The 22314-nt window shown below is 36.6% G+C and overlaps 1 protein-coding gene across 4 annotated transcripts in view; it reads right to left on the bottom strand.

Annotated features, from left to right (window-relative positions):
- LOC117421231 (WD repeat-containing protein 7-like) overlaps positions 1–22314 on the bottom strand; it is a 217864-nt gene that overhangs the window by 165040 nt on the left and 30510 nt on the right. For all 4 annotated transcript variants that reach the window (XM_059024567.1, XM_059024573.1, XM_059024571.1 and 1 more), the window contains 2 exons: positions 16312–16507; positions 12337–12551 (listed from right to left, as the gene is read on the bottom strand). In XM_059024567.1, coding sequence (XP_058880550.1) covers positions 12337–12551; positions 16312–16507 — 411 coding nt within the window. The remainder of the gene's footprint in view (positions 1–12336; positions 12552–16311; positions 16508–22314) is intronic.

A 22314-nucleotide genomic window follows, 5' to 3' on the forward strand; every position in this document is an offset into this window, starting at 1 on the left:
CCAGTTAAAGTGCTGCCGCTGGGAGTGCAGGATGAGTCATACTGCTTGGACGGCGCCAGTTCGTGTCTGGGCTGTGCAAAGAGCCTGAAATTTGCTGGGGACTCCGAAAGGGGCGTCACACTGGTTCTGACTCTCTCAGGGTGGGAGATGAGAAACCGGCAGCGATTCCTTCTACTCATCATGCAACAGCGAACCCTACTGGCCAGACACTGATCACATTCAGAGTGGATAAAAAGCAGGGCTGATCTCTGTTCTCCAGGATTGGTAGCCCGCCCACCTCTGCTCTGGATTGCTCGGCGTAGAAGCAATTCTGGCTTTAAGCTTGTGAGGATATTCGCACACTCCCAGAACGTGTGTGCTGTGTGGGGACTCGCTGCGATGAGGAGAAAAAACATAATCGGACATTCCAAATTGGGGGAAAAATAAATAAAAATAACAATAATTGGTCAGTTGCTGATAAAGGGCTATTCACACTATTCACGAATCACAACATTTATTCGCTGCGTTTTCTAGGTTAAAAAAATTGAACATATGGAATGGAATACTACCTTTCACACTTGAACGTAAATCGCTGCAAAACAAAATGTGAATTGGCTGCGAAAAAAAAAAATCGAAACAGATTTGATTTTTGGACAAAAAAGGCCGTGATCACCCAGTCCTGCAGGCAATATGGATCGGATGCAAGTTGCCATATGGTTATTGCTCCTAAGAAAAGAAAGAAAGATTTACACAAACATGTATGTACGTGTATAGCATATCCTACAAATGCTGTTGTATTTATTTACTTAGTTATGAAATTCAAGGTTATCATATATATATATATATATATATATATATATAATATATATGGTTGGGTGTGTGTGGCATGAATGGGCACCCTGAGCCCAGGGTGCCAATTAAAAAGGGAGCATGTGAGAGCGACTGGGAGACTGTGTGAGTGTTAGATCGGCCGCTGTATTGGTAACAAATAATCTCAAACAATGTTCCTGGGAACAAAAAGATTTTTTAAATAAAATTAGAAGTACAGACAGGACTACCAAACGCAATCATTTTGATGCATTCTGATTTATTTATTGTATTTTTTTTTTTTTTTATTTCTCACAGATACCTTGTTACCGACGACTCCATTACATTCATAGCATACAGCTTTAGGATGGGTATCTCAAAGCATGCACTTTGTAAAAACTACACCCGGACATTTAAGGAAAACCTGTAATACAAACAGTGTGATTATTTTAACATACCAATAGTGCTTACTTTCCAGTTTCCTCATATTGTCCCATCATTTCTGTCTGTATTCTTTATCAGGATATTTCTTGTGCTGCTTATCATAAAGAACAAGATATTCTGCACCGCTATAATCAGACGTTCCCCCATCTTGCATGTGATATTTGACGCGCAAGTCTGAATACAAAAATAACAGTGAAACGCCAAGTATAAAAAACGCAGCAAATAAACGATATAGTGTGAATAGCCCTTAAATTGCAGAATGTTAACAGTAGAATTCAGGGTTTTGCATCACAAAGGAGGACCCAAACCAGACACGCACTGCTGGACACTCTTACGAGCACCCAAACCAGAGTCGACCGCTCTGTTACAGCACCACTGGACGCTCTCACAGCACCCAGTCCCGAGTCCACAGCTCGGTCAGCAACAGAGGAAATACAGGATTTAAATACAGCAACCAGCTTTCAGAACATCAACAATAATTGCCGGCGCAGCGCCCTTTTATACCGTAGCTCCGCCCCTTTATTCTAATCGGGTGCCGGAGCTTACACACATCCAATTGGTCCTCAGCTGCACACCAGGACCAAGGGGCACAGACAAACAACAGCCAATTACAGGGGAGACACAGACAGAACAACACGTGCAAGTTACATTTACACAGACAGAGACAGGGTTATACAAGCAAACGGTGGGAAATACAGAGAGGGAAGGGAACACAATACAGCAGGAATTACAGTACACAACCACAGTAGTAGGAATACAGTACACAAACACAATTACATGGATCGCTACAATATACATCTATTTGAGTTGTTTTATTAATGTGTATCTGTAATAAAACAAAATTAGTGAAAAATAAAACGAAAGATTATAAAAAATAAAATCTATATATATATGTTTTTTTTCTTTTCTCAATTCAAACAGGTCAGGAAAAAAAAAATACTACTATGTGCACTTCTGGATGAAAGAAATCTCATCAACAATAGTCAGTTTTTCAGTCATGTAGTAATATTAAACCTGGGGGCTTACTGAATTATATATGTCACCGATGTGCCCTCATAATTTATAAATGAAAGGATACACACACACACACACACACACACACACACACACACACACACTTCTGGCCATGTCTATTTAATTTACATTTGGTTACACAATGTATATTAATTTCCCCCATTGGCCAGAATTAATTAAACTTTTTTAATCTGGCAGAAAACAAAGAAGAAAAAAAAAGCTGTGCCTGCACTACACTTTTTTTTTTCCCTCACACACATTTGGTCCAAGATGATCATTTATTATGATGCAATTGGGTTTCTGAAGACTCTCTTGGAAGCTGATGAAAAATACATCAATTCGTGTTGATGAATCCCTTAATCTCAGGGAGTGTAGCAGCTGTGCCAGCTGTCATTCATCTGGTGTGAGATTCACTCATTTGCTGTCTGCAAAGATCTTCATTTAGCACCTACAGTAGTACTGCAGAGTACCTACCTGCTATTGCCTACATACCGCCTGCTATCTTAAACAGAAAACAGCTATTGCACACTGGAACACAAGGCAAACTATGTGTGTGTGTAAGTAACCAACATCCACAAGATTTAAATCACAGTCCAACAAGTGAACATAAAATGAAGCAGCAGTATTTTGACCACCTGTCAGGCTTGGATTAAACTGCAGGCCTCTGTAAAAGTCTTTCTTCCTGTGGTGCAGTAAATAAACAAGGTGTTATCACAGTTCTTCAAAGGAAACCAAGCAGGTAAATGATGATTTGGAACAACCAGTGGCTAGTATCAATTTCAGCTAAGCCTGTAATCTACAGCCTCTCTCAGAAGGTGGGGAGAAAAAGTAACAGGATGACAGAAAACACTTAAATATATTCTTTAGCATTTACAGTACCTTCCTTGATTGCACTGATTCCCAAGTAGACATTAGGATCTGATTGGAAGTAAATGGTCTTATTTATAGTAATAGAGACTGTAGCTGATCATAATTACAACTGTTGTTTAACTATTAACAGTAATATCAACATGAACAGCACCTACAATAAATGATTGTCTACTTTCCAGTATAGCGATCTGATGCACATTATATAATTTTTTTTTATTGAGATATAAATACTATATGCATTAATATTCAAGTGCTCCAGATTTCTAACAATTAAACAGTTAGAGAGGCAGTTGTTTATGTGCATGTTAAAACACACATATGTAACATAAAATCACCAGGTTCTGCAACTCAACACTGTAACTCTTGCTAAAAAATGTCATAACCCCTTTTCATCACAATTGGATTGTAATAAAAAAAACTGCAACATTTTACAAAATTGTGTTCCACACCCAGGCCGCTGTAGTCGGATATGCCAATGCACATTAAATATAATCATTTAAAAAAGGGTTACTCTCAGGTGTTCCATTGCCAGTAATTACTGAACTTATTGTGCTAACTGACTCCGTTCTACGGATATCTTTGTGTAAATAGTTTTGAATGGAATTTTCACATATTGTTTGTTTTACTGATGTATCTCATAGCCTTTTCTTAAATGTTAAATGTAATTTTGGATATGCTTTGTACATCTGAGTAGTTTGACCTGATCACAGGAGCAGTTCTCAGCTCTAGCTGTCAGACTGTCCAGACCTTCACCACACATGTAACAGACTGATCAGTAGAGCGCCAGAGAGAAAGGTCATTGTATACTGACACAGTGTATTAGCAGAAATTAAAAATAAGCTTAATTCACTAGATGATGCTGACTCTTTAATCAAAACAGACATCTCCAACTTTGCATCTCCTGAAGTATCAAAAATTGAATTAAATCACAATAATCCTAGTAATTACAATTAGAAGCACTCAGAATTACTAGGGACACTATAAAAAGATAAAAGGACAGTAAAATAAAAAGCTGCATATATATATATATATATATATATATATATATATATAGTACTGTGCAAAAGTTTTAGGCAGGTGTGAAAAAATGCTGTAAAGTAAGAATGCTTTCAAAAATAGACATGTTAATAGATTATATTTATCAGTTAACTAAATGCAAAGTGAGTGAACAGAAGAAAAATCTAAATCAAATCCATATTTGGTGTGACCACCCTTTGCCTTCAAAACAGCATCAATTCTTCTAGGTACACTTGCACAAAGTCAAGGATTTTGTAGGCATATAGTCAGGTGTAAGATTAAACAATTATACCAAACAGGTGCTAATGATCATCGATTCAATATGTAGGTTGAAACACAATCATTAACTAAAACAGAAACAGCTGTGTAGGAGGAATAAAACTGGGTGAGGAACAGCCAAACTCAGCTAACAAGGTGAGGTTGCTGAAGACAGTTTACTGTCAAAAGTCATACACCATGGCAAGACTGAGCACAGCAACAAGACACAAGGTAGTTATACTGCATCAGCAAGGTCTCTCCCAGGCAGAAATTGCAAGGCAGACAGGGGTTTCCAGATGTGCTGTCCAAGCTCTTTTGAAGAAGCACAAAGAAACGGGCAACGTTGAGGACCGTAGACGCAGTGGTCGGCCAAGGAAACTTACTGCAGCAGATGAAAGACACATCATGCCTACTTCCCTTCGCAATCGGAAGATGTCCAGCAGTGCCATCAGCTCAGAATTGGCAGAAAACAGTGAGACCCTGGTACACCCATCTACTGTCCAGAGAAGTCTGGTCAGAAGTGGCCTTCATGGAAGACTTGCGGCCAAAAAGCCATACCTCCGACGTAGAAACAAGGCCAAGCGACTCAACTATGCACGAAAACACAGGAACTGGGGTGCAGAAAAATGGCAGCAGGTGCTCTGGACTGATGAGTCAAAATTTGAAATATTTGGCTGTAGCAGAAGGCAGTTTGTTCGCCAAAGGGCTGGAGAGCGGTACACAAATGAGTGTCTGCAGGCAACAGTGAAGCATGGTGGAGGTTCCTTGCAAGTTTGGGGCTGCATTTCTGCATATGGAGTTGGGGATTTGGTCAGAATTAATGGTCTCCTCTATGCTGAGAAGCACAGGCAGATACTTATCCATCATGCAATACCATCAGGGAGGCATCTGATTGGCCCCAAATTTATTCTGCAGCATGACAACGACCCCAAACATACAGTGAAAGTCATTAAGAACTATCCTCAGCGTAACGAAGAACAAGGAGTCCTGGAAGTGATGGTATGGCCCCCACAGAGCCCTGATCTCAACATCATCGAGTCTGTCTGGGATTACATAAAGAGAGAGAAGCAACTGAGGCTGCCTAAATCCACAGAAGAACTGTGGTTAGTTCTCCAAGATGTTTGGGCCAACCTACCTGGTGAGTTCCTTCAAAAACTGTGTGCAAGTCTACCTAGAAGAATTGATGCTGTTTTGAAGGCAAAGGGTGGACACACCAAATATTGATTTGATATAGATTTTTCTTCTGTTCACTCACTTTGCATTTTGTTAACTGATAAATATAAACTATTAACATGTCGATTTTTGAAAGCATTCTTACTTTACAGCATTTTTTCACACCTGCCTAAAACTTTTGCACAGTACTGTGTGTGTGTGTGTATGTGTATATATATATGTATGTATATATATATATATATATATATATATATATATATATATATATATATATATATATATATATATATATATACACACACATATATATATATACACACATACATTATATATATATATATATATATATATATATATATATATATATATATATATATATTCCCACTAGTGCAAGAAGGCTGCCCATCAGCAGAGTGCAATCCTTGTGCAATATTTCTGTTTAGATCTATGCTGGCCATATCACCATATCATCATCACCAAAACCAAATTGCTTCCAAACGTGTCTACTCCTCCTAGTTGTCACTTTGAGCTCACAAATCCTTAGCATAAACACAACAGCAAACAGACAGCACATTATAACCGTTAGAGGCATTTTAATCTCTGGGTTATGCTGGGAAAGTTTAGTGCCCTGTAAAATCAATACATTTAATAAAGCTTTCCTGCCCCCCCCACCCTCCTCTTTCTCTCAGACACTCGCAAGCCAGAAACCATAATTTCGATTTGCTTCCGACTCTCAGCACTTATTTTTTGTGCCTTGAGCCTTATGATTACCTCCACCACACACATATACACACACACACACACACACACACACACCGTCTTCTGCCCTTTTGCAATTCCTCCAACACTCAAAGGTGCAATGCAATCAGCACTAACACTGCAAACTACAACCAGGTCACAGAGCGGGCAGCTGGAGCCCAGACCACAGAGGCAGGAAAGATCAAACTAATTAGACAAAATGTGTGGCAGGCTAGAGGAAAGGTCAACAATTCTGTAACACTGTCAGGATAAAAAAAAAAAAAAGCTTTAGATCCCCTTTGTTTGGAGGCTCAGCCACACCCGTGATATCTTTAAAGTCATCTTTCACTTTGCTTCCTCTTTTAGGTATGTGAATTTTAACATCAGCATATAACTAGAAGCACACAAACTTTCATTTTGACTCATGCTTATTTTACAAGCAAGTTTTATTGACTGTCAGACACGTGATTGTTGGGTGGATGATTTGGTTCCCTTCACTTCATTGCAGAAAATTACTGTAGCTTCAGAATATAACACGCACCCATATACATATAATTGAGGATGATACGTGGAATGCATCGGCGCGTGTTGTCTGTGATTTGTTTTCCACATTCTGTGCAGTTTCCACGCACACGCAGAAAACACAGAAACGGCGTACATGTGTCACGTTCACACGTGTTGCCAATGCACAGCACAGCTGAGATGAAAGCAATACAATATAAGAAGCTACTGAAACATGCGTGAAAGCTGTAGCTACAGGAACAGAATATTTAGTCAATGAGATCATAAGAAATGGTGCAATCAATGACAGAGAACAAATGTATTTTTGTGTGATGTTTTATCTTTGCAAATAGTATTATTTAAGATGTCCCATGTATTACAATAGTAAGATGCTAAATTAACATGCATCAACTAAAACTAATTTACAGTATAGAATTTTTGCACAGCAGGCTTTAAATAAAATGCAGTATGTAGCAAAAGTATGTAGGACTTTTGTAAAATGCTGAACTAAATTAGTTGATGCACGCACTTTTTGAAAACAGGATATAGTTTCCGGTAAGGGATTTGGCCGGGGAGAGGAAACAGGTGAAGAAACGGGAGAAGAGCATACGCGAGAGGGTGCAAGTTGTGGATTTGTTGTTTTTCATTGATTTATAGCTACTGAATGTTTGAAATACATTTGTTAAATCGGGTTCTTAGAAAAAGAAAAACGCCAATCACTAGAATAAAATGGTTAAATTATACTTGAATGTGTGTGTGACCCGGATGGCTTGTGGTGACGTCAGACCAGGAAGGATATGCACACAGAATGGTGAATGAATGTGCTGTTGCACCGGTTTATTGCAAAATAAAAGTTTTAAACAGAAAACAAAACACTGAACAAACAAAACGGCATGTTGGCCAAAGTAAAATAGACAAACAAACAAACAGCGGACGAACCCAAACAAGTATCGTGCGGGTCCTCCCACACAAGTAGCAATTGTTATATTTTAGATTTTAAATTCTTTCTCCTCTCTCTCTCTCTCTCTCTCCCCCATTCTCCACTGCGAATACCCAACCCCGAGTGAGTGATTCGTGCCTCTATATCTATACAGCTGTGCCGGGATTCAATTGCTAATTAATCATTTACTTGAAATCCTGTCACGTGAACTAATTTGTTCAATCCCCGTGCTCACATACTATTACATATTTAATCTGCACGTGAAGTGATTGTGCAATCCCCGTGCCTAAATACAAATATACATTTTAAATCACCCGTGCTACATAACCTAATGTATACCTTGTGCACCAATATATACACACCAACAAGACACATTTTTAGCCTTTTTATAGACATCCATTTTCTTGTTTACAGTGTGTAGTATTTTAATTTCCTGCTTAGATTGCATATAGTGACACGACATAATCACTGCACAGCACTGTGTGCATGGCGAATATTACATGCAGGTACAGTTTTGTTAATGTATTTTTTTTTTGTATGAAATACAAATAATTATGAAATTATTTTTATTTCTTAAGAATATTGTAAAAATCAATAGTTTTAATTATTTTTGATTCGCAAGCTCGCGTCCAGTGTGTATAGCTCTTAACATGCAAGCCCATGCCCACTGACGTGTTTGATTTGGCAGTGTATGTTGCAGAACTGCGCTTACACTCTGACTTATGACTGTGTTTGTTAACATTTATGTATTTAACTAAATCTGGACTTTTTTTTGTTAAATCTCAGAAAAAATACGCGATTTACATTAATGCAGGACATTTTTTTTACACTTATCGGCACTGTTCACTGCAGTTTCACTGACACACTCACCACTTCAAACATAATTTCTCCGGTTCAACAAGTCCTACCTAGAGTAATCGTCAACGGCTCATTTGAAAGGTAACAACTTGGCTTAATTAGCAGTCATTTGTGTATTTATTTAAAATGTTCTATCTTTTTTTTTTTAACAGAACTGCCTCTTTAGTCGCACCCCCCTTAGTGACACTCTAAGCCCCCCTCCCAAGGGGTGCGCGGCCCCAAGTTTACGCACCACTGCTTTAGAGGTACATGTAAAATGTTCATGAATGTTGAATGAAGATTTAATGCCTCTAATCTGTTTCAGAATGAAAGGCACATATCCATGTAATATACCACAATGTAATACCTGTAAATATATAAATAACGGGTATTTAGAATAAATAGAGTAAACATGTTAATGTGTGCAGTTGTTTATGTTACTGTTAGCATAATTGTAACTGTAATTATAACTGAACAAAATATAATTGTAATTGCTATTTTAAGTAAACAAATCTGCTGTCATTGTAATTAGAATTGTAACTGACCCCAGGTCTGCTCCAGGGCAGGCTCAAGACATGCTAATGAGGCAACACTGGGAAGCTCACAGGTTTATTTACAATGTTTAAATGAATCACTTCTCTCTTCTTCCATTTTGAATCAATCTTTGTATACTTTGGCTTCTGTTCATCAGTTTCTCACATATTAAAAGGGGTACTTTTTCTCTCTGCCAACATAATAATTTTTTTTTGTATTGTGTCAAAAAGCAGTAAAATCTGTGGCTTTGTGACAGACGCCCCCCGGGACTGTAAAGGCCCTAATACTGTAGGCTCCTTGCGTGCTAACCCTTCAGAACACCTGATTTAGAGCAGATTAAATAAAGGTGTAAACAGCTGTCCAGCAGCAGGAACAATGAGACACAAAAGAAGATTTTCATCAGATTACCTCCACTGATTATCCAACTTTATCTCAGATGAATCTGTCCAGCTCGAAAAAATGACAGTTCTACCATCAACCCCTACTGTGATTTAAACAAGTCGATCGTCTCTGTGTGCACTGCAGGTAGACTTTCAGGAGGGAATGATAAGTGACTTTGTTGAGGATTGCTGATGCCATAAAACTATTTTGTATATATAGTGATTCTGATTACTTACTGTAAAGAAATAATGAATCCCTCATCCTAAATAGCTCGTGGGAATGTGACTGGAGCCTTAAGGTAATTATTTAATGGGTAATTAAGGCTCCAGCCACAGAATATAAGACCCACTTTGAGCTCAGAGCGGCAGAGAGTTTAAAAGAGTTGTGAGGAGAGTTAATGAAAATAAGAACGAATGCTAACAGCCAGTGAACAAGGTACTCATTTCTATAAAATTAGAGTTGTTTGTTTGTCTCACTTTGGCCCGTATGCCCTTTTGCTTCTTGTGTGTTTTTGTTAAAACTGTTTATTTTTGTTATTTAATAAATATACTGCTTCGGGAGTTTCAGCCCCGTATCGTTTGTTTGTGCCGCTTTCTGAACCTGACCTCACCACCCACACGCACCACTCTAGCCATCCATGACAATGCCCCACTTCTAGTGGGCAAAACAGCAAATCTAACACTTTCATGTAGAGCTAAGACTAGGTTGTGATGATTAAGAGCCATTTTAGAATTTGTTGCAAATTTCCAACTCCAAAAAAGGAACAAACAGTTTGATTTCTCTCGCAGTTTTGTCATGTCGAATCAGTGTCATTCTGGTTGCCTACGGTGCCCTACACCCTACTGACAATGTGATGCCAGGATTTTCTATATTTTGTCTCCATTATTTATGACCAGATACTGCAACAATTAATAATAAACATGGCTGTTTAAGTTGAATAAAGGAAAACAATAATGCAGAACCCGACCAAAATTATAAGAAAATGGCATTTAAACCAAACTTCACAACCACAAGAGACCAGAGGAAGAAAGCAATCTCTGTTTAATGGAATTTACAGTAATTACACTTGATCAATAATCAGCATGACAGATAAAGTCGCTGAAAATTAATTGCAGCACTGCTATCAATTAAATAATAATAAACACACAAAACGAGGTACCTTTTACTACAAACCTTTGGGGCAACAAAAAACATGTAACATAACAAAAATAAGTAGATGGTGAAAATGCTGTCATTCTGGATGATACTTTCAACAACTCTTGTTGGAAAAAAAAAAAAGCAAGCATTAAATTACCTAACAAAGATTTTGCACTAAATTGAAGTCATTGCTCAATGCCATGTACAAAGACATATAAATGATTTCTCATGAAAGCTAAAATTAAAAAGAAAAAGAAAAAAAGTAGAATCCTTTCCAGACAGACAGTCTTAAAGGTATTTAATCATCTTTTTTATAATCCTTTTCCTAGCATGTCCCTTGTCAGTGGTATTTGGGGATACCATGTAATCTAAGGGGTGTTGTTTTCTTGGGTAATTGTTTAAAAGAGCCACTATCTTTCCAGCTGTAGCTGCAATCACTGTACAATAGGGATCATAGAGAATTCCCCAACGAGATGGCCAGCATGCATTTTTCATAAAGAGATTATCCCCCAGCTTGCTCAGCTCATTCTGATTTATTTATTTATTTATTTATTTTTTTATATAATTGTTTCCGAGTTGGCCGCACAACAATCACAAATGTCCCACAGATAGATACATTAAAAAGGACAAAGCACTCTACTGTGAAACCTATAAAACCAGGTTATGAGGCATAATGCAATTTCCACATACTTACATATATATGGAGGAACAAAATTACTGCAAAACAAAAGTACTGCATTGTACATCATAATGTGTGGTCCAGGGTGTACATAACTGATTATGTGAATGTACAGTATTGTATTTATAAAACATAAAATTACAGTACTAATTTGCATAGATAAAACCATAGTACTGGGGATGACTACAATACTTATTGTACAGTACATATATACATTTAGGTGGATTATGTGCAAAGTATGTGCCAGCTTACAATTACTTCTGCTTTTATTTTTTAAACTTTATACTGTTGCAGTTATGCCTGCTTATACTTTGCATTTTGTTGTGAAACAATTTCATACAGGGTTGTGCCATTATTAGATTTACATCCACCGTGTTTTAATCATTAAACAGAGTAACTACGGGGGCTCCCGAGTGGTGAATCCAGTAAAAGGGCTCTGCGTGGAGTGCAGGATGCGCTTTATAGCCTGGAGAGTGAAGGTTCGAATTCAGGCTATGTCACAGTTGACGGATTGGCAAGAGCACGTTTCAGAGGACGCGTGTTCCTGCCACCATTTCCTGAGTCGACGGGGAGAGGGTTGCGAGCAGTGAGCCGAGGATACAGATAACAATTAGGCAAAATTGGGGAGAAAAATCGGAGTATAAAAAAAAAAAACACAGGAGTAACTACATCTTTTCGTTGTGTTGATACTGAGAAGTCATTGGAAGTGAGGCACACATATTAAATACAGTACAAGATATGCATGCTTGAAAAATCTTTTGGTAAAAACCTAAACACAAGCTGAAAAAAGTAAATGTTTGTACCCCTTACATGCCTACTCTTAAAAGCAAAGGAGAAAACACATTCCTTTGGTGTGCTACAATCCTGGGTTATAGCTTGTATCACCATGGACTCCTGGCTGTACACATTTAGAAATATACATTTCTGATATTTTTTTGAAAACACAGCAAAACAAAAAAAAAAAAAAAAAGAAGAAAAAAAAATCTGGAGGAAAGGCCAAAAACATAAACGGGATCAAGGGTCTTACTTTATCCGAAGCCTCGGAGGCCAGCAGGTTGGTAGCAAAGGTCTGGAGTTTGTGATGAGCCACGTTCTTCAAGGCAGCCAGGCTGCGGCGGGTCATGGCCTGTTTAAGGTTGACAGCGGGGTGGCTGAGCGAATCTACCGCTGCTGGAACAGCCTCATCACAGGCATTAAGGATCTCCACCGCAGTGATCCCCACTACACAGCGATCCAGCGCACCTGCAGAGAACAAAATAATTTAGAAACATATACTAAAACTGTTTTTTTTTTTTTATCCCTATTTTTGAGCCTAGTCTCCTTTAGTTGACATTGTTGCATCACAGAAAACAGGGTCTAAATGAAGTTACAGTTGCTGTACAAAGACAAGTAGTATCTGCACCATCAACAGAGTCGGGTATTGGATTTGAAAAAGTTCTAAACAGATTTCAACCACAATACTGTTTGTCATTTTAATTTTAGGGTTTTTTAGATGTGTATTATTTCTTTTTAATTATGATTCCACATTCTGGCCACTCTGAAACTTCAAGGGTGTAAGTGTAACAGTAAAACAATTGATTCGATAGCACAGCCCGAGCCCTGCACATGTGTCATATTACTGGTACCAGTGTCATTTCCTAGGATTTACTGAATAATCTGGTTATACACCAGAGACACATCTTAAACCACGACAAATAATCCTGCACAGCTCAGTGTTTTTTTTATTTTTTATTTTAGGACATAGTTTAAGAATGATTTGGCATTTTGTTGTTTGTTTTTAAAGACTGTCGATTTATAGAAAAGTTGAGACCACCAAAATAACTGACCAAATACTGAATTGCAATAAAGAGAATGAGCCTATGAAAATAAAAAGAGAATATTTTGTATTGTACGTTGGATGATTAAATATCGTTGTTGGAGGCAGTTCCCCTTTAATATTATATCAATTGTGTTGTAGTACAAAAAAGCTTTTGGGCTGTAGAACAAAAAAAGCTTTTGGGCTGTGAACATAAAAACTGGCTTCAAGAAAAAGTAAACCTGTTACCTTTGATTTACTTTCTAAGGAATGTTATGCTTCTGTAAAAAATAAAGATGGAGAGCAGTACAGCATTTCCAGCTTTAATCAGTCTGCGAGCCGATATCAATCGCTTTAATCAGTCTGCGAGCCGGTATCAATCGCTTTAATCAGTCTGCGAGCCGATATCAATCGCTTTAATCAGTCTGCGAGCCGGTATCAATCGCTTTAATCAGTCTGCGAGCCGGTATCAATCGCTTTAATCAGTCTGCGAGCCGGTATCAATCGCTTTAATCAGTCTGCGAGCCGGTATCAATCGCTTTAATCAGTCTGCGAGCCGGTATCAATCGCTTTAATCAGTCTGCGAGCCGGTATCAATCGCTTTAATCAGTCTGCGAGCCGGTATCAATCGCTTTAATCAGTCTGCGAGCCGGTATCAATCGCTTTAATCAGTCTGCGAGCCGGTATCAATCGCTTTAATCAGTCTGCGAGCCGGTATCAATCGCTTTAATCAGTCTGCGAGCCGATATCAATCGCTTTAATCAGTCTGCGAGCCGGTATCAATCGCTTTAATCAGTCTGCGAGCCGGTATCAATCGCTTTAATCAGTCTGCGAGCCGGTATCAATCGCTTTAATCAGTCTGCGAGCCGGTATCAATCGCTTTAATCAGTCTGCGAGCCGATATCAATCGCTTTTTGAATAATCCGCCGTACAGCAGAAAAGTTAATTTAGCGAAAGATGCTGCATTTAAAACAGTAATTAAAAAACTGAGACGAAGTGGAAATGACAAAGCAACACACTATCCCCCAATAACACCTGCAGACCTGGAGAAGCAAAAAATTGTGTTAGACTTATTTATGTAATTTATAAAGTTATATATGACCATTAATGAATTAGTATAATATGTTAATGTAATTGATATACAGAAATCTACTTAACATTTTAATAAATACATGCTATATTTACAATTAAACATATGTTAATATATAAAAAAACATGTTTAAACAAATTTTGTTTACATCACACTGGAACTATTTCTTTGTGCGTAGTGATATTTACTGTTATTGAACATATTTTTTGTGTTAATTAAAAAAGTAAATAAATACAGTAATTTTAAATTCGATTTATAATAGCATTAAGGCACTCCAGGGGGTAGGTTAACATGAGAGAACCGCTTTGCGTCAGGCCTTATAACACCCTAAAGTATGCGGTTATCTCATGTTAACCCACCCCCTGTCGTACTTTAATGCTTCATTAGTTCCTTAGGAATTAATTCTGTACACCAGAAAGCTTCTTTTTATCACAACACTCTTAAATTTATAAACAACACTTCCAAAAATTCAGCAAAAAGCTATAATAGAGAATGCAGATAAAAAAAACAGCCTCACTGGAGTGTCTTAACTGCTGTAGAGGAAGGCTATGTTAACTTAATTCAAAAGCAAAGTATTTTTTTCTGATTTGACACTGCTGTAAAGATTGATGTAAAGTGGAATATGGTTCAATACGTGTACCAGTAACAAGCAATCGTTTCTTTAGAGTTTTGTAACAATTTATTTTTACTTTCACAAAAAAACCTGCAGATAAATGTTGGTCTTCATAAAGGATAATTATAACAAAGGAAACAACATTAGGACAGTCCAATTTAAGAAAATTAAGAAAACACAGGAGTCATCTTGTAAGACCTTTGGGACTCTCCCCAGCTGGGGATGAGACATTTGGATAGTAAAAATCCTACTAAAAGTTTCCTTAATCAGCTCTCTGGGGCTGTAACCTACTCAGCAATACGTGTTTAAATCTGGGTTTAACAGCTTGTATAAACAAGCTAATGCATCTAATGTAGTTATTAAAATACTGACATCAAAAATCAGTCTTATTCAAGAGAAAATATCTCAGAAGTTTATGGCTCCTGTTTGCCATTGTGCTGTAGCTGGAACACAAAGCATGGTAAATAGAATCTGAACATAGCAAAATCATGGAAAACACAGCACATAAATCATGTACCATGTTGTTAAAACATGAGTATGAGAAAGAGCTATATGGTATCATAATAAATAAATGAAAAAATAGAGCATAGTGAATAAAACAGATTTTTTACAATGTGTTCATTGGCTCATCATACTGTTAATGTGACAATTAATTTAAATAAAAAGTAACACAGGAGGATCTAAAATCACTACAAACAATTATTAATATAAATATGAATAAGTACGTATACATTTGAGTTTTAATATACACTGTCAAACTGAAAAGAATGATGAAATATCTATAAATGAATTTACTGTATAATAATTATAACAGAAACATACTATACAATAAGAATTGTAATAGAATCATACGGGGCTAAGAAGTAAATGTGTGCCACTCTCTGGAAAAGGAACGTCTTTGTGGTAGTAAATATAAATAGGAAGCATTTTACTGGTGCTTACATATAACTAGAAGGAACAGATTAGAATTCCTCATCAGAGTAAGGGTCAGCACTTGCACACGTTTACCTTTTCATTAACGTTTAGGCAATTGTCTATACTATAGTATGGACTATTTATTGGGTGATTCAGTACTTAATCTACAAAAGGATCCCACCCTGAACTTCTCTGATTTCAACCAAAATCATTTTGGCCATAGTGGACTGTACATTGGGCCATCTTTTAGCTCCATATCTTAATTTTTGTTATGGCCCAATAAAAGGGGTACCCTATCACCCTTTTAGCCAATGAAAATTGAGAAAATGTTAGGCATATAGAACACAATGTTCTTAGAAAACCTCGAGCCATGAAACTTACCATACTTTTAGAACTGTGCCTCTCTATGATTTAAACATGTTTCTGGACACAAAATAGTTTTGAAATTTCATCCTGTAACTATTCCATAACTATTTGAGCAATCATTAGGTTTAATAGTGTACTAATTTTCGGTTTCAACATGCATTTACAGGTGAAACATTTCAGTTAGTCCAAGTTCAATATTATTTCAATATTAGTTCTTGCATACCAGTATCCATCTGCCAGACATAAACTGATCCATCTGAACAGCCCACCACCAGGTAGTCATCCGAGGGCCTCCACTTTATCACTTGAATTGGGAAAAGATGGCGAGACGCGAGCATGATGCACTTCCTCTCACGCAGACTCAGGAGTCCCACCGAGTGATCACTGGCCACAGAACAGACACAGTGCTGAACTCGTGTCTGCACCAAAATAAAAATAAAAGTTAAATTAAAAAAAGGAAACATTGTTGCTCACACCTGTCTGGAAAATACTTTTGTTCTTACCAGAGAAACCTACACTATTTTGAGGGTCTGAAATCATTTGTAAGAGAAATTCACTAGAGGGTGAATTTTTGTTAATACCAGTGTTTCCTTATTGTCACAAGCCACTTCACATAGATCTTCACATCAAGAAATATTACATTGAATAGAACATTTCAATAAACTTCAAAAGGCATCCCTCACATTTTTTACCTTTTCAATGAACGTAATGTAATACATTATTGTTAGAAACACTGCCAAAGATTACTGTGAATAAATACACATCAAAACTTTGTCATACACTTTACTGGCAAAGAAAAGCAAAGACAGCTCTGCCTCTGCGTATATATTAATTGAATTGGCCCCAGTATTGCATATTGCAATTTCATAATGACATCATTCATCCAGAGTATCAGAAGCAAGTGTCAAGAAACAAATCTGTTTACTTGATTCAACCACAAGAGAAATCCCTTTCTGAAACCTGATAATTATCTCTGAAAACACCTTCATGTCAATTCAGGTTGCTGGTGTGTGACGCATTGATGCATGAGTCCTTCACTTTCAATTTATTGGTGAATTTATTCCAAGATACTGCTTACAGTATACAGAGAAGTTCACTTCATTACCAGTTGTAGTTCTGTTATATTATATAAAAGCAGAAAAATGCAAAAGGACATGAAAACCATTAAACAGAAACTAAAAAGATGAACCTGATCAAGTAAAAAGAGATTTAACAAAGCAAATGCAAGGGTAAAAGGTAAAAGCTTGGTAACTGGTCTCAGTTTCAATTATGCAGACAAGCAATAAGTGCTATATTATACCACAAAAATACAATACCACTACTAAGCATGTGATTCTTGCCAGTCTACTGTGTTTTATGAACAATACACCAGTAAGTATGGGCAGCAGTGTGGAGTAGTGGTTAGGGCTCTGGACGCTTGACCGGAGGGTTGTGGGTTCAATCCCCGGTGGGGGACACTGCTGCTGTACCTTTGAGCAAGGTACTTTACCTAGATTGCTCCAGTAAAAACCCAACTGTATGAATGGGTAATTGTATGTAAAAAATAATGTGATATCTTGTAACAATTGTAAGTCGCCCTGGATAAGGGCGTCGGCTAAGAAATAAATAATAATAATAAGTATCAATCCAGTGAATTTAGTACACGCAGTAATAGCAATTCTACAATACATTATCAATGTACTGTATTTGGCACTGACTTCTGATAGAGAGACTTCCTCATAAGACCTTAATATGTTAAAAAATATATACATGATAATACCAGCAGATAAAAGGTTCTGGGGTGGTAGTAATGAACAAAGTTGATTACATGAAAGCAGTAGGGACTGAATTGCAAAATATAAATACATATGAAGAAGTACAAACTAATAACATTAATATCGTAATAAAATAAGTGAGAATTTTAGAGGCAGTTAAATCAAAAACGGTCTTGGTGTTTCCATTTTTTTGTCCACTACCTGTACGTTATTGCAGATATAGCTGAGAGGCAGTTGCAGCCACATGTTGAAAGTTTACCTAGCTATGTTAAAGATACAACACATTTTCTGAATAGGATTAACAGATTAAAAAATAAACTTCCAGAGAATACTATTTTATTTTGCATGGATGTAAAATCCCTGTACCCCAGTGTTCCTAGGAATGAAACTTTAGAGGCATGTAAAGAGGCACTGGATAACAGAAAAGAGAAAAACATAATACCTACAGAAGAGGTATTGAATATGATCAAGATAGTTTTAGGAAATATTTATTTGCAAATGTAAAATAACTGTTTCAAGCAGAATTATGGCACAGCAATAGGCTCTAAGAAATAAATAATAATAATAAATAATAGGCTCAAAGTTAGGCATGCATTTTGCAAGCACATATATGTGTAAATGGGAGGATATGTTGTTGGGTAAAGCATACAAGAAACCTTTAGAATACATAAGATACGTGGATGACATTTTCGGAATATGGACACATGGTGAGGAATCTCTTTTCCAGTTTCATGAATTAGCAAATAATATCCATCCTAATATTTTGGTAGATCTAAGGGAGGACAAAATCAGAAAATGAATTCTTAGATACCTTGGTTAAACTTGATCAAGGATTTATTAAAACAGATCTTTACTCAAAACCTACTGATATGCACCTACACATGTCATCTTCACATCCTATCCATACAAAAAGAGCCAGTCCTAAAGGACTGGGTATAAGGATAAAAATAATCTGTTCTGATGAAAATGACTATAAAATACATATGAAGAAGCATGTATGTATGTATATATATATATATATATATATATATATATATATATATATATATATAATTAGCTCAAAGAGATCAATAGGTTAATTTCTCCCAAGCAACTTAATCTTTTGGGGAAAATGCGTTTGTCATATAGAAGCACTCATTCAGCAAAACCCATTGTAGGGCTTTGTTTACACAGAACACCCCACGATATGCAATATCACATTAACAAGATTAGAAATGTGTGACGTGTGGAAGAAAATGTACAGTATTCTTTAAAAACTGTATGTCAAAAGAAAATTGCAATACCACAAGTACATATCATTTGGAGTAAACAAGTTTATTTTAAGACAAGAGATGTTCACAATCTCTATAAATTAAACTTCGATTGTTTTATTGCTTTTTGTGTGTACGTATTGATTGCAGTCTCCAGGCTGCAACCTATATGGACATCCACTTTGCGGATTCATATGTGATTTTTTTCTTTCAGATTTCAACTCTGTGGACACCACTGTATCACACATCACCTACTTATTAGACAATTTGGCAGTCTGAGCTCACAGTGGGAGAACACACAAAGCGCATAGAGCGTTTAATGTGCAATGACTCACTTTTATGACATTCATATTTTACAAGGCATTAGAGAGAAGTAAAATAATCAGCTGATATATACAGGTATATACATATAGATACAGTACATAGAAAAGCAACACCAGTATCAATCATGGTTCAACCCTACATAAAATGTAATCAACTTGATAAACTTTCAGCAGGAACCTTGGACATGAAGAGGCTCAACAGAGACTGCGGTGAAAAAGACTACCTAGAAGGAAACCTGCCTGTATTACAAATGTCTAGATGGGGAAAATCATTCTCAGTTCTCCATCACTGCCACCATGCACTAACAAACAAAAATCATTCTCATCAGAAGTTTGTAAGCCTTGTTTTTTTCTTTGCTTTTCAGTGTTTGTACTGATTATTTGGTGTTACCTGAACTAATACCGTGTTTGCAAGACATTCCATATATTTAAATGCAACTGGAAGAATACACTTACTCAAACAGTACACTAGTGGAATAGCATGCACACCTTTAGGGAGCCTGTCCTGGTGAGGGATTCATGTTTTGTCTTGTTACAAAATAGACTTGCTTGGTGAAACTGGAGTCAGTCGCTTAAACTATATTATGCATATCTGTTGGTTTATCCATGCTAAATCCTTTAAAAATATGCATCACTTCACCAGAGATAGGACCTGCTGTATTAAGCTAAATAAACCTGGTATTAAAAGACGACACTGGTCAAAGGGTAAGTAAGCACTACTGAACCACCAACAGGGTGATTTTATGACTTAATCAGTAATGTGGTTGGTCCTCCAGTATGTCAAGAGGGAACGCTTCAAAGCACAGGTATACTAAGCACTTGGGTGTTATAGATTTCAACAGATATACTGTAGTATCTAGCCTCCTCTCACATATCAATTAAATGCTCCAGTCTTTATGTACAATTATTGATATGCTATCAACCACCAGCATAACTAAGCAGGTCATTAAATCCACGGTTATTCTCAGACAGGGTTATTTACAGTTTGCTCCATGTTGGGTAATGGACAGTGTCCATCCCAAGTAAATCTGGGCGCATTCCTGGGTAAAGGGAACAGCTAGGGACAGAGATGAATCAATTACAACAACCCCAAAATTTCCCTTGGATAAATGGAAAACAGAACTAGACACAGTAAAAGGATAAAGGGATCATAGATACATTAAGGGACATTGAAACCTGTAAAAGCACATTTAAAATGTGCAAATATATTTGTAAAAATAAAAGTGAAATTGTAAATAAAGAAAATAAAAATATTCAGTCTTAAAAAAATCTGTCGTGCAAGGATAGCAACCTTGTACATGGTATATTTTGCATAAAATGTAATAAAACAAAATATGTAGGAGAGACAGGTATATCATTATATAAAAGAATGCAAGTAAATGAACCAGTAGTTCAGCACTTTACAAGGAACAGACACACCATGGATGACCTAAAGTGTGAGGTTTTAGAAAAAATACAATTAGATAATGTACAGTATCGAAGAATAAAATAAATGGATAAATAGACTAGATACCATGATGCCTGAAGGTTTAAATAGAAAGGAACAGAAGATTGTTACATCATTAGCTATATAGAGAATGACATCACAAAGACATTAGATTTAAAGAGAAATAAATGTGTGGTTACCATGGCATCAAAAGCCTATAAAATAGCCTATAAATAGTTTTCAAACACACTTTCCCTTGACAAAGTTGGCTCTTTACTATATAAGTTTTTTGATAAAATCGATTTTTGATTTAATCCTGATTTTATATATATATATATATATTAGGGCTGCTACGATTAAGTCAGAAATTGATTTTATCAAAAAAACAATCAAGATAAATACTGGATAATCGATTCATAAATTTAATTTTTGTAAGAAGCATAGTTAATAACATTATTTAAGTTTATGAACAAAACTACATCGAACACCCTGCATTGCTATTTACAGTGTTTCTGCCAAAGACAAGCAGTGTGCGTGTTCTTCTTTTCCTGCTTGTGTTAACTAGCATCTGATTTGCTGGTCCCATCCTGACTATCAGAGAATCAATTTTGAAAATGCTGTGTAAGTGCACGCCCTCTGTGTATTCAATGTAAAACAAAAAGCGTGCTACCTTGGATCCATAGCAGGTCGACAGGCTTGTATTCCTGGTAAACAACACGTGCACATTGAAGAAAACTGACGGTATATGGCTTGCGCTTCTTTGGAGTTTCAAAATGAACTTTTAAACCTGGGAATAATAGTGTTTTCTATGATGTCTTTTTCAAACTGGGCTGCGTGCTCCAGCTGCGTTTCCTGATTGATGGCAACGTCTAGTCGATGTAAGTACGATGTATACACATAAACAAGCACTAGTGCTACAGTTCTACGCCAGCATAAAAACCATTAGAAAGACCACAACAATCACAGAGCAAAAAATAAGTCAAACTAAACTTATCACATCCACGATCAGTATTCCAAAACAAGGACAACAAAACAAAAATATATAGTCTAGTTAAGTGTGTGTTTTTTCTAAGTATGAACGTGTCAATTATAGTTATCACCAATAATCACCAATATTTTTCCGAATGATTATATTTTATGTGCCCAATTAAATCGATTGCCATTTGGAAACTTAACTGAGCTCATAGCTAGCTTGATAGATAGCTAGATAGATAGATAGATAGCAAGCTAGCTACCTAACTAGCTAGACAGATAGACAGATAGACAGATAGATGGATAGACAGACAGATATTTCTTAGCAGACTCCCTTATCCAGGGCGACTTACAGTTGTTACAAAATATCACAGTACAAAGTATCATATTATAAAATATCATATATATACACACACACATATAGACACGCACATTATTTATTTTTATATATATATAGATATACACACACTGCGAAATACATGTATGCTTTGGTAAGCCTAT

The sequence above is a fragment of the Acipenser ruthenus genome, chromosome 1 (genome assembly GCF_902713425.1).
Source record: "Acipenser ruthenus chromosome 1, fAciRut3.2 maternal haplotype, whole genome shotgun sequence".
Taxonomy (NCBI): Eukaryota; Metazoa; Chordata; class Actinopteri; order Acipenseriformes; family Acipenseridae; genus Acipenser; species Acipenser ruthenus.